Below are 25,554 nucleotides of genomic sequence, written 5' to 3'. Positions count from 1 at the left end.
TCAATGCCCCGGCTGATGAAGGCAAGCATGCCGTATGCCTTCTTGACCACCTTTTCCACCTTCATTAACCCTTTCAGCCCTGAACACCCAAATACCACAGGAACCAGGTTAATTTCCTCGGAACTTTAGTTCGGCCCAGCAGGCCTGTTGCCAAAAACATTGTTGTTGCTTCGGTCTGAAGGAGGAACGAGCTATTCCTGCCTTTAAACATCTTTTACAGACTTCACCCACTGATCTTAACCAAAGCAACTGAACTGAGCCACTCCTGTGGCTCAGAGGCACAGACACGTTCATGAAGTCTCCAATCCCAGATGGGAATGATTGTTTGCTAAATATTTTGGCCAGTATGCTCTGCATAAAAAGTTATTTTTACTTTGGGAATCTGTTTAAGGTTGAGCCAGAGTAAACTCAAGTATTTCTGGAGGTTTTTGAGACAGGAGCCGGCAGTATCGTGTCTTATGGAGACAAGCATTTTCCCTGAGCTGACCCAGTGGATCCACTCACATGTAGGTTGTACGTGTGGGAAAAGCCTATCATTAGGCCTCAGCTCACTGAGAAGCACACAACATCTCCAGCATTGGCCCCTTCACCACGCACAATGTGCCAGCTCTGCACCCGTGCCCATTCCTGCCCTGGTGTCAACTCTGGTTCAGTGGGTAGCACCCTAATCTTTGCATCAGATTTAGATTTAGATTAATTGTCATGTGTACCGAGGTACAGTGAAAAGTATTGTTCTGCGTACAGTCCAGACAGATCGTTCCATAGGACATGCGATAAATACACAATGCAAATACATAGACACATGGGCGGCACAGTGGCTAGCACTGCTGCCTCACGCCGCCGAGGACCCGGGTTCGATCCCGGCCCCCGGGTCACTGTTTGTGTGGAGTTTATACATTCTCCCCGTGTCTGTGTGGGTCTCACCCCCCCCACAACCCAAAGATGTGCAGGGTAGATGAATTGGCCATGATAAATTGCCTCTTAATTGGAAAAACCTAATTGCGCACGCTAAATTTAAAAAAAAGTAGATATATTGACACGGATATCAGGTGAAGCATACGGGGTATGGCGCTATAACAGTAGAGGAGATGTGTAGAGAGATCAATTCAGTCCATAAGAGGGTCATTCAGGAGTCTGGTAACAGTGGGGAAGAAGCTGTTTTTGAATCTGTTAGTGCGTGTTCTCAGACTTTTGTATCTCCTACCCGAAGTTGGAAGAGTGAATAACCCTGGTTATTCTCAGAAGGCTTATGTCCTGCAGTTTTTTAAGAAAATAAATTCAGGAGTACCCAATTCATTCTTTCCAATTGAGGGGCAATTTTAACGTGGCCAATCCACCTACCCTGCACATCTTTGGGTTGTGGGGGCGAAACCCACGCAAACAAGGGGAGAATGTGCAAACTCCACACGGACAGTGACCCAGAGCCGGGATCGAACCTGAGACCTCAGCGCTGTGAAGCGCCGGTGCTAACCACTGCGCCACCATGCTGCCCTAAGTCCTGTAGTTTTCAAGCTGCTGGGAGTGCCGCACTGTTGGAGGTGCTCAGATGAAGTGTCAAACCAAGGTACACGTACGAGATCCCTGTGAACAAATGAAAGTTCCTACTTGACAACAGGCTGGGGGAAATGTTTACCACGTCCTGCAGCTGGTGAACCAATTGGAAATCTTTCCCCCCCCCCCCCTTGGCTATTTGCGTGGCTTGGGTTCCAGAGGCCCACCCCATCTGGGCCTGTCCCTGGCAACGAGGTGGGTGTGTAGAAATAGGAGAATAACTTCAAGTTCAAGAGTTCTGAGGCTACAATCCCAACTGGCCGGATTGGGATCTACTGACTGGAGCTGGGGAGTAGCTGGGAAGATTGGCAATGATATAAATACAAAACCCTCTTTCGTGGTTTCTGGTGCAAACCCCAATGTCAGGTTTCTACATGGCCGACGTGGTGTGGGGTTGGGGGGGGCGGGGGTGGGGGGGGGGGGGTGGTGGGGGGGGGGGGGTGTATGCCATTCAGCCCCTCCACACCTACTTTTCCATGTTGATCTCTGACCTCAATCCCCTCATTTCCACATCTCTCGATTACCTGAGAGGTCATAGATCATAGAATTCACAGTGCAGAAGGAGGCCATTCAGCCCATCTAGTCTGCACCGGTTCTTGGAAAGAGCACCCCTACTTAAGCCCACGCCTCCACCCTATCCCCGTAACCCCACCTAAACCTTTTGGACACTAAGGGCAATTTAGCACGGCCAATCCACCTAACCTGCACATCTTTGGACTGTGGGAGGAAACCGGAGCACCCGGAGGAAACCCACGCACACACGGGGAGAACGTGCAGACTCTGCACAGACAGTGACCCAAGCAGGAATCGAACCTGAGGCCGTGGAGCAGTGAAACAATAGTGCTAACCATTGTGCTACAGTGCTGCCCTCAGAGAGTTTAAGAACTTATTGACCACAGCTCTCTGGGAGAGAGAATTCTAAAGATTCATAATCCTCTGGGCGAAGAAAATCCTTCCCTTCTCAGGTCAAACTGGCCAACTCCTTACCCTGAGACCCGGCGTTCTGAACTGTCCGAGGTGAAACCGTCTCTCGCCACCTAGTCTGCGAATTCCTCTCAGAATCTTACGCGGGTTAGTAAAATTACCGTACATCCTTCTAAACTCCAATCAGGAGAGGCCTACCTCGCTTCATCTCTCTCCGCATGACTGTGGTCCCATCTCAGGAACCAGTTCAGTTCATCTTTGTTACATCCCCTATCAGACCTTTCCATAGACGGGGACACCAGAAGTATACACAGTGTGTGCGCCTGTACAATAGAGGCCAGCTCAGTTGGCTGGATGGCTGCTTTGTGAGGTGGAGAGATGCCGAGAGGGTGGGTCCAGCTCCTGTACCAGCTGAGGTTATCCATGAAAGTCCTGCCTCACCCCTCGCCTGAGGTGTGACCTCAGCAAGGCCCTCCAGAATTACAGTGACCCTAACTCTGATACAGATTATATTCCAACCCTCTCCATGTTATCCAGGCCTCTCCTCGCTAACTGCTGCTGTTGCTGTATCCAATGATTAGATCATCTGGTTTGGTGATGTTGACTGAAGCTTAAATGTTGGCGAAGATCTGGGTTCAAATCCCACCCTGGTGGCCGGCGGGATTTGGGGTTTGATTCAATGGAAATGGAACAGAGTCCCATGTTGAGCTCATTTAGCGGGAGTTTCCCGACACAGGCTTCATCCCGGACTGGTTCCTTGGCAAGGAACGCTTCCCCGAGGCCGCACTTAGTCCCATTTCCTGCACAAACGAGCTCCATTCGAGCCCAGCTAGTGACACCCACAAACCTTGAATGAATAATATTTTTAAAACGCGTGACTATTGATGTTGGAAGGGAGTGACATTCCATTTAACTCAAAAATACCATGCCTAATTTTTCAGATTCAAAATACTGTTTATTTATAACAAGAACTACAATGAAATATGCAGCAAATACAACTGGTTAACCAGTATCTAATTCTTAATCCCCCACTTTAACTTGCCCCCACCCTCTATGCACACACAAGACAGACAAACACAGAGAGAAGGAAAGGGGTAAAGAATCATAAGCGAAAGGATAAAGAGTATTTGTTTTAGATGATGTTGTTTTTAGCACACCTTCATTCACAGCAAACCTACAAGCTAAAGGCTCTGTTTTGCAGCCTATAATGGTTTTTCTGTAGATTAATTCACTCAGTAGTTTTAGGAATACAGCACTCATAGCTCTTCTGGTGAAAATAGGAGTGAGCAGCAGGAGCTTGTCTCTGTGCTGCCAGGAAACTCATTCCACTGGAATAGGATTCAATCGCCACCTGTTACCGGGCAGAATATAGTCTTTTGGGCCCATTCATTGGCCACCAGTCAATCAATCAAACCAAGTCCCACCCCATCTCTCTCTCTTTGGTGCAGACAGGTCTGGAGCTCCTGTTCAAACCAGCAGAGACCAGCAGTGTGTTCTCTCCTGTCACTTCCGAATTCTGCTGCCTGCCTTAAAGACACATGTCCATTAATCATCCGTGGATGCAAAATAATAACGGCAAAATAACTGAAAGGGGAAATAAGGGAATGTACAGGAAGGACCCTAACAATGTTTGTGGATGGGGTGCCAATCAAGCAGGGCTGTTTTGTCCTGGATGGTGTTGAGCTTCTTGAGTGTTGTTGGAGCTGCACTCATCCAGGCAAGTGGAGAGTATTCCATCACACTCCTGACCTGTGCCTTGTAGATGGTGGACAGGCTTTGCGGAGGGGGGGTGGGGGGGGGGTAGGGGGTAGGGGGGGGGGTGGCTCAGGAGGTGATTTACCCGCCACAGGATTCCTAGCCTTTGACCCACTCTTGTAGCCACAGTATTTATATGGCTCGTCCAGTTCAGTTTCTGGTCAATGGTAACCCCCAGGATATTGATTGTGGGGTACTCAGCGATGGTAATGCCATTGAATCTCAAGGGGCAGTGGTTAGACCCCCTCTTGTAGGAGATGGTCATTGCCTGGCACTTGTGTGGCACGAATGTAACTTGCCACTTGTCAGCCCAAGCCTGGATATTGTCATGGATATTTGGACATGGACTGCTTCATTATCTGAGGAGTCGCGAATGTTGCTGAACATTGTGCAGTCATCTGCTAACAACCCCACTTTAACCTGATGGTGGAAGGGAGGTTATTGATGAAGCAGCTGAAGATGGCTGGGCCTCGGACACTACCCTGAGGAACTCCTGCAGTGATGTCCTGGAGCTGAGATGTTTGACCTCCAACCACCACAACCATCTTCCTTTGTGCCAGGTATGACTCCAACCAGCGGAGAGTTTTCCCAGATTCCCATTGACTCCAGTTTAGCTGGGCTCCTAGATGCCATACTCGGTCAAATGCTGCATTGATGTTAAGGGCAGTCACTCCCACCTCATCTCTGGCCTTCAGCTCTTTTGTCCATACTTGAAGCAAGGCTGTAATGAGTGAGCCTGGCGGAACCCAAACTGAGCATCAGTAAACAGGTTATTGCTAAGCAAGGTCTGCATGATAGAATTGATGATGACCCACTCCGTCACTTTGCTGAGATCGAGAGTCATTGGCCGGGTTGGATTTGTCCTGTTTCTTGTGTACAGGACACACCTGGGCAATTTTCCACATTGCCAGGGAGATGCCAGTGTTGTATCTATACTGGAACAGCTTGGCTAGGGGTGCGGCAAGTTCTGGAGCACAAGTCTGCAGTATTATTGCCGAAATATTGTCAGGGCCATAGTCATGACAGTATCCAGTGCCTTCAGCCGTTTCCTGACACCACACGGAGTGAATCGTATTGGCTGCAGACTGACATCTGTGATGCTGAGGACCTCCGGATGAGCTGAGATGGATCATCCACTCGGTCCCTCAAATTGAGGATAGTTGTGAGTTGTCCCAGCCTCATCTTTTGTACTGATGCCTTACAAATGTCTGCTTTGTGGGTCAGGAAACTTGCAACTAGTTACCCTAACTTTACACTATAGCTCCTCTATCTTAAAGCCGATCTTGTTTGCATGATTTTCAACAGTTTCATAGAATCATGGAATCCCTACAGAGCAGAAGGAGGCCATTCGGCTCATCGAGTCTGCCCCGACCCTCTGAAGGAGCACCTTACCTAAGTCATAGAATCATAGAATCATAGAATTTACAGTGCAGAAGGAGGTCATTCGGCCCATCGAGTCTGCACCGGCTCTTAGAAAGAGCACCCTACCTAAGGTCGACACCTCCACCCTATCCCCATAACCCAGTAACCCCACCCAACACTAAGGGCAATTTTGGGCACTAAGGGGCAATTTAGCATGGCCAATCCACCTAACCCGCACATCTTTGGACTGTGGGAGGAAACCGGAGCACCCGGAGGAAACCCACGCAGACACGGGGAGAACGCGCAGACTCCACACAGACAGTGACCCGAGGCCGTAATTGAACCCGGGTCCCTGGCGCTGTTAGGCAACAGTGCTAACCACTGTGCCACCATGTCATTTAGAGGGTTTACTAGTCAATATCATGGAGTAACAAGCACTGCCACCAGCTATAGAGTTGCCAACTCTGTTGGGACCTATTCCTGGAGGCTTCATTACATGACCTTTACGATTCCACGAATTCAAACAATTTTTATTTCCCCAATCTCTAACATTTCTAAACCAATTACCAGCAACATTAAAAGGAAAGACAAAACAAAAACAATTTTGTTAACACTTTGATTATTTCCATCTCCTGGGTTGCTGGCCAGGGTGAGCAGAGATTAGTATTCAACGCCTGGAGGCTCCAGGGCAAACCTGGCGGGTTGGCAACACTAACCAGCTGTAGGTCCAGATATCTAACCCTGTTCACGCGCGGGGACTTGGGTACGAGAACAGATCGGCAAGGCGGGTTGAAGTGGCCTCTTCACCATCTAGAACGCAAACCCTCCAAAGTCAAACATATTAAAGTCTGGATCCATCGCCTCGCAGTCGAATGAATTGTAGCCGGTGATGTCAGCCCCCTGGCAGGAGTCGGCCGATTGAACGCCAAGCTCTGTGAAATCCAGCGGAGCGGTTTCCGAGGGTGGCGCGGTGGACGAGGTCACCATGTAACCAAGGGTGGGGCCCGTGGCTGCCGCACCCACCAGCAGACAGGCAGCTCCGACAGCCTTTCTGGATTGGGACCCGTGTCTTAGGCACCCAGATGCCTGCCTCGCTTTACTCCTGTTTGGTTTAGCTGCAGATAGAAACACAGAAAGATCCCACTCAAAATAAATTTGATACTTTAACAATATGAGAGTAAACCAATATCACACAGAAGAGGATGTTCAGGAATATTTACAAGTCATCTCTCCCGTGATAAAGTTGCTTTTGATGCAAGGTGAAAACCACCTTGTAGCCAATGCATTGTTGTAATTTCGGAAACTTGGCAACCAATTAACAGACGGTAAGGTATCACACATGGACGTGTGATAGTGACAACATCAGTTCACTGGTGCTGGAGGACGGAGGAATATTGACCACACCCCAGGAACGCTCCCTCTTTTCCTAAATTGTGCCATGGGATCTTTTAGAACAATTTGAGGGGGCAAACGGGGGCCTTGGCTTCACCTGAGAGGCAGAATAATCTCGGTACTTCACTGAAGTGTAAGCTGGATGTGTCCTCAAATATCTTTCGAAGGGTTTTGACTACCACATGCTAAATTGCCCCGTAGTGTCCAAAGGTTAGGTGGGGTTACAGGGTGGGCCTCGGTGCGGTGCTCTTTCAGAGAGTTGGTGCTGACTCGATGGGCCGAAAGGCCTCCTTCAGCACTGTAACAATTCTGTGGATTCTATGAACCTCCTGACTCAGAAGGAAGAGTTGCTACGCAGGGCCACAGCTGAAGTCATTGTGGGATGCGTGTTGGGGGTGGGATGCGTGTTGGGGGTGGGATGCGTGTTGGGGGTGGGATGCATATTGGGGGGTGGGATGAGTCTTGGGGGATGGGATGCATGTTGGGAGGTGGGATGCGTGTTGGGAGGTGGGTGCGTGTTGGGAGGTGGGTGTGTGTTGGGGGATGGGATGCGTGTTGTGGGTGGGATGCATATTGCAGGGTGGGAGGCGTGTTGGGAGCTGGGATGCCTGTTGGGGGTTGGATGCATGTTGGGGTGGTGTACATGCTGGGGGTTGTGGGCGTGTTGGGGGGTAGTATGTGTTTTGGAGGGTGGTATGTGTGTTGGGGGGTGGTATGCGTGTTGGGGGTGGTAGTATGTGTGTTGGAGGGTGGTATGTGTGTTGGGGGGTGGTATGCATGTTGGGGGTGGTAGTATGCGTGTTGGGGGGTGGTATGGATGTTTGGGGGTGGTATGCGTGTTGGGGTTGTATGCGTGTTGGGGTGGTATGCAGGTTGGGGGGTGGTGTGCGTGTTGGTGGTGGTATGCGTGTTGGGGGGTGGTATGCGTGTTGGGAGGTGGGATGCCTGTTGGGGGTGGGATGCATGTTGGGGTGGTGTACATGTTGGGGTTGGGGTGCATGTTGGAGGTGGGATATGTGTTGGAGGTGGTGTGCGTGTTGGGGTGGTATGCATGTTGGGGATGGTATGTGTGTTATTGTGTGGTATGTGTGTTGGGGGTGGTATGCGTGTTGGGGGTGGTATGCGTGTTGGGGGTGGTATGCGTATTGGGAGTGGTATCCGTGTTGGAGGAAGTGTGCATGTTGGGGGGTGGTATCCGTGTTGGGGGTAGTATGCGTGTTGGGGGTAGTTTGCGTATTGGGGGTAGTATGCGTGTTGGGGGTGGTATGCGTGTTGGGGGCAGTATGCGTATTGAGGGGTGGTATGTGTGTTGGGGGTAGTGTGCGTGTTGGGGGGTGGTATGTGTGTTTGGGGACCAAGTGCAATGTGGCAAAGTTTGCAGACGACACTAAGATGAGTGGTAAAGCAAAAAGTGCAGAGGATACCGGAAGTCTGCAGAAGGATTTGGATAGGTTAGGTGAATGGGCTAGGGTCTGGCAGATGGAATTCAATGTTGCCAACTGCGAGGCTATCCATTTTGGGAGGAATAACAGCAGAATGGATTATTATTTAAACGGTAAGATGTTAAAACATGCTGCTGTGCAGAGGGACCTGGGTGTGCTGGTGCACGAGTCGCAAAAAGTTGGTGTGCAGGTGCAACAGGTGATTAAGAAGGCTAATCGAGTTTTGTCTTTCATTGCTAGAGGGATGGAGTTCAAGACTAGGGAGGTTATGCTGCAATTGTATAAGGTGTTGGTGAGGCCACATCTGGAGTATTGTGTTCAGTTTTGGTCTCCTTACCTGAGAAAGGACATATTGGCACTGGAGGGAGTGCAGAGGAGATTCACTAGGTTGATCCCAGAGTTGAGGGGATTAGATTATGATGAGAGGTTGAGTGGACTGGGACTGTACTCATTGGAGTTTAGAAGGATGCGGGGGAATCTTATTGAAACATATAAGATTATGAAGGGAATAGATAGGATAGATGCGGGCAGGTTGTTTCCACTGGCGGGTGAAAGCAGAACTAGGGGGCATAGCCTCAAAATAAGGGGAAGTAGATTTAGGACTGAGTTTAGGAGGAACTTCTTCACCCAAAGGGTTGTGAATCTCTGGAATTCCTTGCCCAGTGAAGCAGTTGAGGCTCCTTTAAACATTTTTAAGAAAAAGATAGATACCTTTCTGAAGAATAAAGGGATTAAGGGTTATGGTGTACGGGCCGGAGAGTGGAGCTGAGTCCACAAAGATCAGCCATGATCTCATTGAATGGCGGAGCAGGCTCCAGGGGCCAGATGGCCTACTGCTTAGTTCTTATGTTCCAAGTTCTTATGTTCTTATGTATGTGTGTTGGGGGGTGGTATGCGTGTTGGGGGGTGGTATGCGTGTTGGGGGGTGGTATGCATGTTGGGAGTAGTATGTGTGTTGGGGGTGGTATGCGTGTTGGGGGTAGTATGCGTGTTGGGGGTGGTATGCGTGTTGGGAGTGGTATGCGTGTTGGGGTAGTGTGCGTGTTGGGGTAGTATGCGTGTTGGGGGTGGTATGCGTGTTGGGGGTAGTATGCGTGTAGGGGTGGTATGCATGTTGGGAGTGGTAGGCGTATTTTGGGAAGTGTGCGTGTTGGGGTGGTATGCGTGTTGGGGGTAGTATGAGTGTTGGGGGTGGTATGCGTGTTTGGGGGTGGTATGCATGTTGGGGTGGTATGCGTGTTGGGGGGTGGTATGCGTGTTGGGGTGGAATGCGCGTTGGGGTGGTATGCATGTTGGGGGGGTGGTATGCGTGTTGGGGGTGGTATGCGTGTTGGGGGGTGGGATGCATGTTGGGTGGTGGAAGGCGTGTTGGGAGGTGGGATGCCTGTTGTGGGTGGGATGCATGTTGAGGTGGTGTACATGTTGGGGGTGGGGTGCATGTTGGAGGTGGGATGCGTGTTGGAGATGGTTTGCGGCTGCGGGTTGTATGCGTGTTGGGGAGGTATGCGTGTTGGGGTAGTAAGCATGTTGGGGGTGATATGCATGTTGGGAGCAGTATGCGTGTTGGGGGTAGTGTGCGTGTTCGGAGGTGGTATGCGTGTTGGGGTAGTATGCATGTTTGGGATGGTATGTGTGTTGGGGGGTGTTAAGCCTGTAGGGGGGTGGTATGTGTGTTGGGAGGTGGGATGCCTGTTGGGGATGGGATGCGGGCTGGGGTAGTGGTATGTGTGATGGGGTGGGATGCGTGTTGGGGGGTGGTATGCATGTTGGCAGTGGTATGCATGTTGGGGGAAGTGCACGTGTTGGGGGTGGTATGCGTGTTGGAGTTAGTATGCATGTTGGGGTAGTAAGCATGTTGGGGGTAGTATGCATGTTGGGGGGTGGTATACGTGTTGGGGGTAATATGTGTGTTGGGGTGATCTGCGTGTTGGGAGCAGTATGCGTGTTGGGGTAGTGTGCGTGTTCGGAGGTGGTATGCGTGTTGGGGTAGTATGCATGTTTGGGATGGTATGTGTGTTAGGGGGTGTTAAGCCTGTAGGGGGGTGGTATGTGTGTTGGGAGGTGGGATGCCTGTTGGGGATGGGATGCGGGCTGGGGTAGTGGTATGTGTGATGGGGTGGGATGCGTGTTGGGGGTGGTATGCATGTTGGGAGTGGTATGCATGTTGGGGGAAGTGCACGTGTTGGGGGTGGTATGCGTGTTGGAGTTAGTATGCATGTTGGGGTAGTAAGCATGTTGGGGGTAGTATGCATGTTGGGGGGTGGTATGCGTGTTGGGGGTAATATGTGTGTTGGGGGTGATCTGCGTGTTGGGAGTGGTATGCATGTTGGGGGTGGTATGCATGTTGGGGGTAGTATGCGTGTTTAGGGGTGGTATGCGTGTTGGGGGGTGGTATGCGTGTTGGGAGTGGTATGCATGTTGGGGGAAGTGCGCATGTTGGGGGGTGGTATGCGTGTTGGAGGTAGTATGCGTGTTGGGGGTAGTATGCGTGTTGGGGTAGTATGCATGTTGGGGGGTGGTATGCGTGTTGGGGTAGTCTGTGTGTTGGGGGGTGATCTGCTTGTTGAGAGTGGTATGCATGTTGGGGGTAGTGTGCGTGTTGGGGGGTGGTTTGCATGTTGGGGGTTGCATGCGTGTTTGGGGTGGTATGCGTGTTGGGGGTGGTATGCCTGTTGGGGGGTGGTATGTGTATTGGGAGGTGGGATGAGTGTTGGGGATAGGATGCGTGTCGGGGTGGTGTGCGTGTTGTGGTTGGTATGCGTGTTTGGGGGTGGTATGTGGGTTCGGGGGTGGTATGCGTGTTCGGGGTGGTATGCGTGTTGGGGGGGTGCGTGTTCGGGGTGGTATGCATGTTGGGGGTGGTATGCGTGTTTGGGGGTGGTATGCATGTTGAGGGTGGTATGCGTGTTCGGGGCGGTATGCGGGTTGGGGGGTGGTATGCGTGTTGGGGGGTGGTATATGTGTTGGTGGGTGGCATGTGTGTTGGGGATGGTATGCGTGTTCGGGGTGGTATGCGGGTTGAGGGGTGGTATGCGGGTTGGGGGGTGGTATGTGTGTTGGGTGGTGGGATGCGGGATTATCATAGATTATCATAGAATTTACAGTGCAGAAGGAGGTCATTCGGCCCATCGAGTCTGCACCGGCTCTTGGAAAGAGCACCCTACCCAAGGTCAACACCTCCACCCTATCCCCATAACCCAGTAACCCCACCCAACACTAAATGCAATTTTGGACACGAAGGGCAATTTATCATGTCCAATCCACCTAACCTGCACATCTTTGGACTGTGGGAGGAAACCGGAGCACCCGGAGGAAACCCACGCACACACGGGGAGGATGTGCAGACTCCGCACAGACAGTGACCCAAGCTGGAATCGAACCTGGGACCCTGGAGCTGTGAAGCAATTGTGCTATCCACAAGGCTACCGTGCTGCCCGTATGCGTGTTCGGGGTGGTATGCGGGTTGGGGGGTGGTATGTGTGTTGGGGTGGTATGTGTGTTGGGGGGTGGTATGTGCGTTGGGGGGTGGTATGCGTGTTGGGGGTGGTATGCGTGTTGTTGGTGGTATGCGTGGTGGGGTGGTATGCGTGTTGGGGGTGGTATGCGTGTTGTGGGTGGTATGCGTGTTGGGGTGGTATGCGTGTTGGGGGTGGTATGCGTGTTGTGGGTGGTGCGCGTGGTGGGGGTGGTATGCGTGTTGGGGGTGGTATGCGTGTTGTGGGTGGTATGTGTGTTGGGGTGGTATGCGTGTTGTGGGTGGTATGCGTGTTGGGGTGGTATGCATGTTGGGGGTGGTATGCGTGTTGTGGTCTCCTTCAGAATACATCCACCCGAGAAAATACCAGCCGGAATTTCCCGGCTGTTTGTCGGCGATGGAATTCTCTGGTCCAGCCGGCAGTGCACCCCATCCCTGTAGGTATCTCGGCGGCGGGCCGGGTGGTGGGGGTGGGGGTGGGGGGAGTGGCTTCAATGGGAATTCCCGTTGACAGCGGCAGGAGCAGAGAATCCCGCTGTCAGCAAACGGTGCGCCGCCTCCCACAGCCGAGAAGCACGCGGCTGGGAGGCTGGAGAACCCCAAACATCATCCTTGGTTTAGCATCTCATCCGAGAGATGCTCAGACAGCACGCCGCTCCCTCTGCACTGCAAAGTCCACCGAGACAACAGAGGAAAATAGAAAATAGGGGCAGGAGGAGGCCGTTCGGCCCTTCGAGCCTGCTCCACCATTCATTATAATCATGGCTGATCTTCCAACTCACCTGCTTTCCCGCCTTTCCTTTGACATATACTTTGATTCCCTTCGCCCTAAGTGCTATCAAACAGCTTCTTGAAAAAAGCAATGTTTTACTTCCCATCCACCCATCCACCCATCCATCCATCCATCCAACTACTTCCTGTGGTGGTGAAATCCACAGGCCGACCACTCTCTGGGTGAAGATACTTCTCCTCATCTCTGTCCTAAATGGTCTACCCCGAATCCTCAGACTGTGACCCCTGGTTCTGGACACACCCCCACCATCGGGAACATCCTTTCCTGCATTTACCCTGTCCAGTCCTGTTAGGATTTGATAGCTTTCTGTGAGATCTGCCTCATTCTTCTGAACTCCAGCGAATACAATCCAAACCAACTCAATCTCTCTTCATATGTTGGTCCTGCTGTTTGGCCTTTCACACCTTTTGTCCTCTCTGGGGACTGCCATTACCCCTCTTTCCCCTTGGTTTCTGTGGCCATTAGCACCCGGTTTCCCTGGGTTTCTGAGGCTATGACTCATCTTTCATTCTCACTCCACAGTATAAATATTTCCCACTTTCTCTGTGATATACCTTCAATTCACCGAGAGGCAGCGAGAGCGAGTGAATATTAGTCTTTATCAATCATAAACTTGCCCAGCCAGAGTCCGTTGTACAGATGATTGCCGCCCACAGGCGGCAGGTCTATATATGGCCCCGGTGAGGGCAGAGCCAGAGGCGGAGTCCACCGGGGTTACATTACAGTACCTGGAAGCAGTTCGTATCACCACTTCCAGGTCATAGATCATAGGTTACAGTGTCATGCATGCATTAGGTGAATACATTCACCACATTCACCCCCTGCTGAAAAATCAAGTCCAGCGGGGGTGACATGGGGTCATTACATATTCAGTCTATCTGGAGGCCGGATCAGTCTCTTCGACCTCCTCAGCTCAGGTGGTGCGGCGGGCACGGTTGTTGCAGGTGGTGACTCCAGGGGCATTGTGCCTGGAGCTTGAGCCTCAGTCTGGCGCGTCGGAGACAGTTGGGGTGTGGGGGTAGGCAGGGGGGTGATGGGTGGTGTCAGTGTCGGCGCGGGACAATACAGGAGAGCCAGGGGAGCGTACAGGGTGCTGGAGGTGGCGGCGGGCAGCGGGGATGGGGGCGTGTTGGCAGGGGAACCAGCTGGCGCCAGGTCCCATAGGGAGACCATATCTTGCCATCCGTCCTGGTGCGTGATGTAGGCGAATTGGGGGTTAGGGTGGAGCAGCTGGACCCTCTCGACCAGGGGGTCGGTCTTATGGCTCCTCATGTGCCTCCGGAGAAGGACTGGTCCCGGAGTTGTCAGCCAAGGTGGAAGCGAGACGCCGGAGATGGACTTTCTGGGGAAGATAAACAAATGATCATGAGGGGTCTCGTTCGTGGCTGTGCAGAGGAGTGGTCTGATAGAGTGAAGTGCGTCGGGGAGGACCTCCTCCCAGCGGGGGATTTGGAGACTTCTAGACCTGAGGGCCAGAAGAATGGCCTTCCATACCGTCGCGTTCTCCCTCTCCACCTGCCCGTTTCCTTGCGTGTTATAGCTTATAGTCCTGCTCGAGGCGATGCCTTTGCTGAGCAGGTTCTGACGTAGCTCATCACTCAGGAACGATGTGCCCCGGTCGCTGTGGACGTAGGCAGGGAAACTGAACAGTGTGACGATGCTGTGCAGTGCCTTTATTACAGTGGCCGAGGTCATGTCGGGCCAGGTGACAGCGAAGGGGAAGTGGGAGTACTCATCAATGACGGGGAGGAAGTATAAATTACGGTTGGTGGAGGGGAGGGGCCCTTTGAAGTCAATGCTTAGGCGCTCAAAGGGCCGGGAGGCCTTTACCAGGCAGGCCTTGTCTGGCCGGTAGAAGTGCAGTTTGCACTCCGTGTAGACTTGGCAGTCCCTGGTCATTACCTTGACCTCCTCGGTGGAGAAGGGCAGATTGCGGGCCTTAATGAAGAGGGTAAGCCGGGTGACCCCCGGGTGTCAAAGGTCATTGTGGATAGCCCGGAGTGGGTCATCTTGCTCGCTGGTGGATGTGCCATGGGACAGGGCAACTGGGGGCTCGTTGAGCTTCCCAGGACGATACTTGATATCGTAATTGTAGGTGGAGCGTTCGATCCTCCACCTCAGGATTTTATCATTTTTTATTTTGCCCCGTTGTGCGTTGTCGAACACGAAGGCGACCGACCGCTAGTCGGTGACGAGGGTGAACCTCCTACCGGCTAGGTAGTGCCTCCAGTGCCGCATGGCATCCACTATCGCTTGTGCTTCCTTCTCGACCGAGGGGTGCCGGATTTCGGAAGCGTGGAGGATCCTAGAGAAGAATGCTACTGGCCTGCCCGCCTGGTTGAGGGTGGCAGCCAGGGCGTCGTCTGACGCATTGCTCTCTACCTGGCAGGGGACGGACTCGTCCACCGCGTGCATTGTGGCCTTGGTGATGTCGGCCTTGATGCGGCTGAAGGCCGAGCGGGCCTCATCCGTCAGGGGGAAACTGGGGCTTTGTCCACGTAGTTGGGGACCAACTGGGCATAGTTCTCCTACTAGGATGCTCCTCCAGGCATCGTTTTAGGGCCTTGAGGCTGTGGGGAGGGGGGAGTTCTGTGAGGGGGCGCATACGGTCGAGGTCAGGCCCTAGTACTCCGTTCTCCACGACGTAGCCAAGGATGGCTAGTCGGGTAGTACGGAAGACACACTTTTCTTTGTTGTATGTAAGATTGAGGGATTGGGCGGCCTGGAGGAAGTTCTGAAGGTTGGCGTCATGGTCCTGCTGATCATGGCCGCAGATGGTCACGTTGTCCAGGTACGGGTATGTCGCCCCCAAACCGTACTGGTCCACCATTCGGTCCATCGTTCTCTGAAAGACCAAGACCCCATTGGTGACGCCGAAGGGAACTCTGAGGAAGTGGAAGAGTCGGCCGGCTGCTTCAAAGGCAGTGTAGTGGCGCTCTTCCGGGCGGATTGGGAGCTGGTGGTAGGCCGACTTTAGATCGACTGTGGAGAATACACGGTACTGCGCGATCCGGTTGACCATCTCCGCTATGCGGGGAAGGGGGTACGCGTCCAGTTGCGTAAATCAGTTAATTGTCTGGCTGTAGTCCACAACCATCCGGTTCTTTTCCCCGGTCCGGACGACCACCACTTGCGCTCTCCAAGCGCTGTTGCAGGCCTCGATGATCCCTTCACTCAACAGTCGGACCTCCGACTTGATAAATACCATGTCTAGCGAGCTGTACCGCCTGCTCCTGGTGGCAATGGGCTTACAGTCAGGAGTAAGATTTGCAAAGAGTGAAGTGGGGGGAGACCTTGAGGGTCGCAAGGCTGCATACTGTGAGGGGGGGGCAAGGGTCCGCCGAACTGTAGGGTCAGGCTTGGGTGATTACACTGAAAATCCAATCCGAGCAGAGGTGGGGGAGGACGTAGAGCTTAAAGTGGGTGTACTCCGTGCCCTGCATCGCGAGATCGGCGATACAGTACCCCTGGATTGACCCAATGAGACCCGGAGGCAAGGGAGATTTTTTGTGAGGCGGGGTAAGTGTGGAGGGAGCAGCGCCTTACCGTGTCGGGGTGGACAAAGTTCTCCGTGCACCTGGAGTCAAAGAGGCAGGGGGTCTCGTGCCCATTGACCCGGACGACCATCATGGAATTCTTTAGCGGTTTCGGCTGCGACTGGTCGAGGGTCACCGTGCACAGTTGCGGGAAGCCTGCGTGGTCGGTGGAGTCACAAGATGGTGGTCCCCATGTGTCGCACTAGATCGAAGATGGCAACCAAGATGGCAGCCCCCATCTGTCACACGTGTCGGTCGTTGCCGGGGCCTGTGGCCAAGATGGCGGCCCCCACGATTCGCACAATGCCAATGACACATCTGGAGGAGGCGTTCTGGGCAGGCACGCAGCCACATTGCGGGGTCTGTGGGGCTGCGAGTCCATAGGTCGGGCCTGGTGCGTTTTGATTTCTGGTCCTTAGGTCGGCCCAGACAGACTCTCGCGTAGTGCTCCTTTTTCCTGCAGTCGCTGCACATCGCTGTGCGGGCTGGGCCACGCTGCCGGGGTGTTGGCCCTGGCCGCAGAAGTAGCACTGCGGTTCCCCGGGCTGGCTTGGCAGACGCGCTGCGCAGGCCTCCGACTGGGCCGCGACGAGGGTGTCCACGAGGGGTTCACCGGGCCCGCGGGGAACGCACTGAGGTTCTGGTAGGCCACCTCTAGCGAGGTAGCTAGCTTTACCGTGTCCCGCATGTCGGAGGTCCCATTTTCCAGCAGGCGCTGCCTGATGTAGTTCGAGCAGACCCTGGCCACGTAGGTGTCCCGGATCTGTGAGTTCATGTGTTCCTCCGCCGACACATCTCGATAGCTGCAGTTCCTCGCGAGTAGAGTCAGGATTTCCAGATTCTCGTCCAGCGATTCTCCGGCGCGTTGAAGGCGAGTAGAGAGGAGGTGTCTAGCGAACACCTCGTTTACGGGCTTCACGAAGTGCGCCTTCAGGATTGCGACCGCCTCCTCGTACGTGGCCGCTTTCTCAATCATTGCCGAGATTCGATGGCTCACCCGAGCGTGGAGGAGTCGCAGTTTGAGGGTCTCCGAGGGAGTCGTTGTGGAGGAGTCGATATAGGCCTCGAATATGTTCAAATATTTCCTTGGCTTCGGACGCGCGGGCGTCGAGTTCGAGCCTGTCTGGCTTTAGAGTGGCTTCCATGGTGCTGTCTATGACTAATAAATTGACATACCTTCAATTCACCAAGAGGCAGAGAGAGTGAGTGAACATAAGGCTTTATTAGTCGTGAACTTGCCTAGCCAGTGTCGGTTGTGCAGATGAGTGCCACCCACAGGTGGCCAGGTTATATATGGCCCCGGTGAGGGCGGAGCCAGAGGCGGGGCCCACCGGGGTTACAGTGCAGTACCTGGAAGCAGCTCGTATCACCACTTCCAGGTCATAGGTTGCATTAGGTGGATACAATGGTTACAGTGTCATGAATTATGGTGAATACATTCACCACAACTTTCGTTGCCAGGGGTCGAAGGGGGGAAGCAACAGAGAATGAATAAATACAGGCTCTACCTTCATGGTGGTGACACACGTCCATCGCCGCCTGCTTGTTCTTTCGGTCAGATATACTGTGCTCTTTATCAATGTGGATCCTGCTCAGGGACACGTTTGGAGAAAAAGACTTTGAATAAAAGAAAGAGAAACCAATCAATGCTCAGGTTAAATGTATCAGAGACAAAACACTGGCAAAGAGAGCAAAGTGAAGAAGAAGAGAGAAAAATGGATGTACTTCAAAGGTTGGCTGTCTTCAAAGTAGGAAAGTCGGGATGGAATGTATCCCAGGTTACCGAAGGATGGATGGGGGGAAATTGCAGAGACTCTGTCGACAGTCTTCCAATCCTTCGTGGATATGGGCTGGTGCCAGATGGCGGATTAAAATGTTACCCTCCTGTTTCAAAAAGGGCGGAGGGTGATGTTGAACAACTACAGGTTAGTCAGCCTGACCACCGAACTATAGGATGTGGCTGCCCTAGAGAGGGTGCAGAGGAGATTCACCAGGATGTTGCCTGGGGTGGAACATTTTAGCTATGAAGAGAGGCTGGATAAACTCAGGTCGTTTTCTTTGGAGCAGAGAGGGCTGAGAGGGGACCTGATTGAGGTGTACAATGTGTATGACAGTATAACAGTGGTTAGCACTGCTGCCCACAGTGCCAGGGATTCGGATCCGATTCCAACCTCAGGTGGCTGTCTGTGTGAAGTTTGCACGTTCTCCCTGTGTCTGCATGGGTTTCCTCCGGGTGCCCCGGTTTCCTCCCCCAGTCCAAAGATGTGCAGGTTAGGTGGATTGGCCGTGATAAATTGCCCCTGAGGGTGGGGTCGCAGGAATAGGGCAGGAGATTGGGCCTAGGTAGGGTGGTCTTTCAAAGGGTTGGTGCAGACTCGATGGGCCGAATGGCCTCGTTTCGCACCATGGGGATTCTATGAGGGGCCTGGTGGACAGGAAGACCCTTAGTTGAAGGGTCAATAACGAGGGGGACACAATATTAAGGTGAAAGGTAGGAAGTTCAGAGGGAATTTGAGGAAAACTATTTTCACCCAGAGGGTGATGGGAAGCTGGAATGTGTGGCCTGGGAGGGTAGTTGAGGCAGGAAATCTTCATAATTGTTAAAAAGAACTTGGATAAGCTCTTGAAACGTTCAAGGCTATGGGCCAAGCGGTGAGAAGTGGGATTAATGTAGATTAGAGTGGTTTTGTTGGTACAGGCTTGATGGGCTGAAGGGCTAGTCCCATTCCCCAGCCCTATCTCCGTGGCCCTCTAAATTCATCACTTTCAAATATATATCCAGCTCCCTTTTGAAACCTCCTATGGAATCCCCCTCCACCACTCTCCCAGGCAGCGCATTCCAAACCCCAACAGCTCTCTGAGTAAAGACGTTTCTCCTCACCTCACTCCGAAATCTCTCGCTGACCATCTTGAAATTGTGACCCCCCCCCCAGTCACTGACATACCAGCTACTGGAACAGAATATCCTTATTTATCCTGTCAAAACTGTTCAGACTGTTGAACACCTCAATCCGGTCGCCTCTTAATCTTCTCTGCTCCAAGCTGAAGAAGTACCGGGGGCAGCACGGGTAGCACATTGGTTAGCACTGTTGCTTCGCAGTGTCAGGGTCCCAGGTTCGATTCCCGGCTTGGTTCACTGTCTTGCGCGCGGAGTCCACACGTTCTCCCCGTGTCTGCGTGGGTTTCCTTCGGGTGCTCCAGTTTCCTTCCACAAAGCCCGAAAAATGTGCTATTCGGTAATTTGAACATTCCGAATTCTCCCTCTGTGTACCCGAACAGGCACCGGAATGTGGCGACTAGGGGCTTTTCACAGTAACTTCATTGCAGTGTTAATGTAAGCCTACTTGTGACAATAAAGTGTTATTATAAGGAGAACAAGCCCACTTTCTCCAATCTTTCCTTGGCCGGGATTCTCCCCTACCCGGCGGGGCGGGGGGTCCCGGCGGGATGGAGTAGCGGGAACCATTCCGGCTTCGGGCCGCCCCCATAGGTGCAGATTTCTTCGCACCTTTAGGGGCCAATCCCTCACCTTGAGGGGCTAGGACCGCGCCGGAGTGGTTGGCGCGCCACCGGCCGGCGGGAAAGGCCTTTGGCGCCACGCCGGCCGGGGCCAAAAGGACTTCGCCGGGTGGCGGAAGTCCGCGCATGCGCGGGAGCTTCTGCGGCTGCTGACGTCATCCCCACGCATGCGGAGGGGGGGGTCACCTCCGCGTCGGCCAGCGCGGAGGCAATGGCCTACGCGGAAGGAAAAGAGTTCCCCCACGGCACAGGCCAGCCAGCGGATCGGTGGGACCCGATTGTGTGCCAGGCCACCGTGGGGGCACCACCCGGGGAGATCGCTCTGCGCCCCCCTCCCCCAGGACCCGGGAGCCCGCCCGCGCCGCCAGTCCCACGGGTAAGGTAGGAGGTTTGATTCACGTCAGCGGGACTGGCATGACAGCAGCGGGCCGGAGAATCGCCGGGGGCGGGGCCCGCCGACCGGCGCGGCCCGATTCCCGCCCCCGCCGAATTTCCGGTGCCGGAGAATTCAGCAGCCGGCGGGGGTGTGATTCACCCCTTGTATCTAAAATTCCTAATTTCTTTGATTTGGTACTTTGTCAAACAGAAATTTCATATACATATAAACCAGGCTGCCCTCATCACCCGTCTGCATTATAATTATAATCTTTATTGTCACAAGTAGGCTTACATTAACACTGCAATGAAGTTACTGTGAAAAGCCCCTAGTCGCCACATTCCGGCGCCTCTTCGGATACACAGAGGGAGAATTCAGAATGTCCAATTCACCTAACAAGAACGTCTTTCAGGACTTGTGGGAAGAAACCGGGGCACCCGGAGGAAACCCACGCAGACACGGGGAGAACGTGCAGACTCCGCACAGACAGTGACCCATTCATTGAATACTCCCTTGTTGTATTACACCTTCCAACTGCATCACCTCAACACTTTTCAGGATTAAATTCCATCTGCCACTGATTTGCCCATTTGACCAATCTGTCTATATCCTTGTGTAACCTGAAACCTCCTCCTTCACTGTCAACCACCCGGACAATCTTCGTGTCACCTGCAGACCTACTTATATTCTCCCTCCCCGCGTCCCCTTGCCCAAACGGATTCTCATCTATATCATTTATATATATCACGAACACGGGCAGCACGGTGGCGCAGTGGGTTAGCACTGCTGCCTCACGGCGCCGAGGTCCCAGGTTCGATCTCGGCTCTGGGTCACTGTCCGTGTGGAGTTTGCACATTCTCCCAGTGTTTGCGTGGGTTTCGCCCCCACAATCCAAAGATGTGCAGGGTAGGTGGAGTGGCCACGCTAAATTGCCCCTTAATTGGAAAAAATGAATTGCATACTCTAAATTTATATTAAAAAATATATATATATCACAAACAATAAAAGACCCAGCGCTGATCCCTGTGGTACCCCACAGGACACGGGTCCAGTCACACAAACAACCTTCTACCACCACCCTCTGTCTCCCATCACTAAGCCAATTATGGATCAAATTTGCCACGTTACCCTTGATGCCATGTGCATTTGCTTCTTTATCAGTCTCCCATGTGGGACTATATGTAAACTACATCAACTACCCTCATCTACACACCTGGTCACCTCCTCTCAAAATTCAATCAAATTCATTCGGCATGACCTCCCTCTGACAAAGCCATGCTGACTATTCCTGATCAAACCTTGCCTCTCCAAGTGGAGACTGATTCTGTCCTTCAGAAGTTTTTCCATTGTTTTCCCAACCACTGATGTGAGACTTGCTGGTCTATAATTCCCTGGTTTATCTCTACCACCCTTCTTGAAAAGTGGAACCACATAGCTGACCCCCAGTCTTCTGGTACCTCCCCTGTGGCCACCGAGGAATTAAACATCTGGACCAGAACCCCTGCAATTTCCTCCCTAGTCTCCCACAGCAACCTGGGATACAACTCACCTGGATGGGGATTTGTCCACTTTTAAGCCCGCCAATACCTCCTCACTCCCTATGTCAATCTGCTCAAGAACCTCCCAGTCCCTCTACCTGATTTCTGCTCCCACGTTCTCCTCCAATGTGAAGACAGATGTGAAGTACTCATTTAATGCCCTACCAATGCCATCCAGCGTGATGCACAGATTGCCCCCTTGGCCCCTAATGGGTCCTTCTCTTTCCCTGGTTATCCTCTTCCATTTCATATATTCATGGAATATCTTGGGATTTTCCCTCATCTTAGCCGCCGGTGCTTTTGCATGCCACCCCCCACCCCTGCCCTCTGAACTGCTTTTTTGAATTGACCCCTGCATTTTCTATACTCCATGAGGGCCTCTCTAGATTTTCTCCCTTTGTACCTGTTAAAAGCCTCCCTTTTCTTTCCTATCCTGAATACACCTACACATCCAGGGTTCCCTGGACTTGTTGCTCCTACATTTCCCGAAATTGAATGTGTTGGACCTGTACTCTTGCCAATTCCATTTTGAATGCCCCCTACTGTTCTACTGTAGAAGTGACCCAGAGATAGTGGTTCCCAGTCTACCTTGGCCAGATCCTGCCTTATTTTAATAGCCTTCCCCAATCCGAAGCTCTACCATCCACCATCTTTTTCCTTTTCCATGACAAATTTAAAACGTACTGCGTTGTGATCACTATCACTAAAATGCTCCCCCACTGCCACCTCGAACACCTGACCGGCTTCCATCCCCAGAACTATGTCCAGCACTGCGCCGTCGTTTTTTGAACCTTCTCTCTTAATGACCTTGGCATGTTTGTAAATATATCTCTGAAGGCAGAAGGGCAGGTTAATAAGGTGGTGAAAAAGGCATATGGGACACTTGCTTTTATCAATTGAGGCACAGATTACAAAATCAGGGAGGTCACGTTGGAGTTATATAGAACATTGGTGAGGCCACAGCTGGAGCACTGTGTGCCATTCTGGTCGCCACATTATAGGAAGGATGTGATTGCACTGGAGGGGGTGCAGTAGGTTTAAGGTGAGAGGGGAGAGATACAAAAGAGGCCAGAGGGGAAATTTCTTCCCACAGAGGGTGGTGAGCATCTGGAACGGGCTGCCAGAGGCAGTGGTCGAGGCGGGTACAATTTTTTCCTTTAAAAAGCAGTTAGACAGTTACATGGGCAGAGTGGGGATAGAGGAATATGGGCCAAATGTGGGCATGTGGGACTAGCTTAGTGATAGAAACTGGGCGACATGGACAAGCTGGGCCGAAGGGCCTGTTTCCATGCTGTAAACATCTATGACTCTAACCTCTGATTCAGAGGCAAGAGAACGGGGGCACAGCTGACAGGCCAATACCACACTGAAAACTAAAGGTAAAACTCCAAATCATTAATGTCATCATGTTGGGAAAAGCAATTCGTTCAAAGGTGAAAGGTTCAGCTCCAAGGTTGTCATTCCTAGAAACCTAGAAACATGGAAAATAGGAACAGGAGACAATTCGGCCCTTCGAGCCTGCTACTCCATTCATTATGATCATCCAACTCAATAACCTGTTCCTGCTTTCCCCCTATATCCTTTGATCTCTTATAGCCCCAAAGGATTCACCAGTGTCCTGAAAATAAACCTCTCCTGTCTTAGCCTGGGGGCATTCCAACTTTCACAGATTCACACAAATTTATCCAACCCAAGCTACAACTGTAGTTTTTGGCCTCAGTGTCTTGTTTATCATCACAGTCCTATCCAGCAGTCCAACCAGAAATCAAAGCAAGACAGAGGAGGGGAGAGGAGCGGCGCGGTGGCGCAGTGGTTAGCACTGCTGCCTCACAGCGCTGAGGACCCGGGTCACTGTCCGTGTGGAGTGTGTACATTCTCCCCGTGTCTGTATGGGTCTCACCCCCACAACCCAAAAGATGTGCAGGTTCGGTGGATTGGCCACGGTATATTGCCCCTTAATTGGGAAAACAATTGGTACTCTTTAAAGAGACAATAGAGGATGCAGGTTAGAATGCCCAGGATAGGGTTCGGCCGGGGTGGGGGTGGGGGGGGGGGGGGGGGGGGGGGTGGGGTGGGGGGGGGGGGGGGGGGGGTGGGTGGGGGGGGGGGGGGGTTGCAGGCAGAGGGGGTGATAGCAGGATAACAGGAACGGTGAGGAATTCATGGCTTAAATTCTGAGTTCTGAATGATCAACATTCCTTGGAAATCTTTGAGACAGTATTTGTTAACAGTTTCAAGGTTCGGAAGGTGGCAAAGTAATGAAATTATGGATTCTACTTTGAAAACAATTGGACTTTTGCTGTTTTTGTTGTTATTGCTTCACATTTGAAAAGCTTTTGGAGAGAGCCTGCCTATAATATCTCAATTGTCTAGCAGACGACACTTCCAAATGCTTGTGGAGTTCCCGCACTGAATTAAGGATGTGGGAATATTCGACAGATAAATGCCGAGTCTTACCTCTTTCATCTTCCTGAGAACGTTCAACCAGTGACTGCATTGAGAGAAGAGATAAGAGAGAATGTTAGTGCCGGTCGCCTCGACCATGAAAGGCTCCTATTGTGTAACAGGCTCTGTGGGCTTGGGTTGCTCGAAGGTTAAACCATTTCGAGAAGCCCCATTAAAAGCTCAGGTAAGATAACGGCAGCTTATCAATGAGAGAAAGTTAGTGCGATGCAGTAGGAGTGCTGGGAAAACCAATTCTGAAGCGTGTTGATTTCAAAAACCTATCTCTGAAAATGTGTAGACGCACGGGAAAGAGTTCAAAAAGGATCATTCCAAAGCTTAGGGAATTGCGTGGAATTCTGGTCGCCGCTTTATAGGAAGGATGTGGAAGCATTGGAACGGGTGCAGAGGAGATTTACCGGAATGTTGCCTGGTCTGGAGGGAAGATCTTATGAGGAAAGGCTGAGGGACTTGTTTTCGTTAGAGAGAAGAAGGTTAAAAGGTGACTTAATTGAGGCATACAAGATGATCAGAGGATTGGATAGGGTGGACAGTGAGAGCCTTTTTCCTCGGATGGTGATGTCCAGCACGAGGGGACATAGCTTTAAATTGAGGGGAGATAGATATAGGACAGATGTTGTCGGGCAGCTCAACCTGCCAATTCCCAACAATTCCGCCAGCCTCGCAGGGACATGCGGGCTATTCAGCCCCCCTACACTGAGTCATATCTAGGTAGTATGCAGACCAGCGATACCGAAGACAGGGAGCCCTTCCGCGTTGCGGTAATCCACAAGAACCGGATGTCCCCAAGTCGGAACCACCAGCCGCTGCCAATGCACAGCGTTGATCCGGGCGATGAGTGGTGTGCCACCCTAACGGTCAACCGATCACAGATCACATTTCGCTTGGACACTGGTGCCTCCGCCAATCTCCTCGCATGGTCAGCCTTCCAGACCTTGAAGGTTAAACCACCGATTCTGCCATCCCGCTGTCAGCTGGTTGACTATAATGGAAACGTCATCCCGGCTACAGGGTCCTGCCAGCTCGAGGTTACACACTACTCACATAAAGCCACATTATCTTTTGAAATAGTTGGATCCTCGAAGGACTCTCTGTTAGGCGCACAGGAATGCAAGATCCTCCACCTCGTTCAGCGGGTACACACTCTGTCTCCAGAAGGCACGTCCGACTTCCCGGATGCAGACTTTAGGGCGCAGCTCCACTCACTCCTCGTGCACAACCAGGAGGTTTTCGAGGACATGGACACACTGCCCTACACTTACAGAATACGGCTCAAACCGGACGCCACCCCGGTCATTCACGCACCTCGTAGAGTCCCAGCACCACTCAAGGACCGCCTCAAGCAGCAGCTGCAAGACCTGCAGGACCAAGGAGTGCTTTCCCGGGTCACGGAGCCAACGCCATGGGTCAGCTCCATGGTGTGCGTCA

General features: G+C 52.3%; 1 protein-coding gene across 1 annotated transcript in view; it reads right to left on the bottom strand.

Annotated features, from left to right (window-relative positions):
- Window positions 1-3,408: 3,408 nt before the first annotated feature.
- The window catches only part of LOC140402464 (uncharacterized), a 74,097-nt gene continuing 51,951 nt past the window's right edge, over window positions 3,409-25,554 (bottom strand). Inside the window, exons 3-5 of the mRNA XM_072490275.1 lie at window positions 24,121-24,154; window positions 17,739-17,847; window positions 3,409-6,707 (exon numbers count right to left, since the gene is read on the bottom strand). Coding sequence (XP_072346376.1) covers window positions 6,403-6,707; window positions 17,739-17,847; window positions 24,121-24,154 — 448 coding nt within the window. The 3' untranslated portion in view covers window positions 3,409-6,402. The remainder of the gene's footprint in view (window positions 6,708-17,738; window positions 17,848-24,120; window positions 24,155-25,554) is intronic.

This window comes from Scyliorhinus torazame, chromosome 25 (genome assembly GCF_047496885.1).
Source record: "Scyliorhinus torazame isolate Kashiwa2021f chromosome 25, sScyTor2.1, whole genome shotgun sequence".
Classification (NCBI taxonomy): Eukaryota; Metazoa; Chordata; class Chondrichthyes; order Carcharhiniformes; family Scyliorhinidae; genus Scyliorhinus; species Scyliorhinus torazame.
This window is presented reverse-complemented; position numbering and strand designations above follow the sequence as displayed.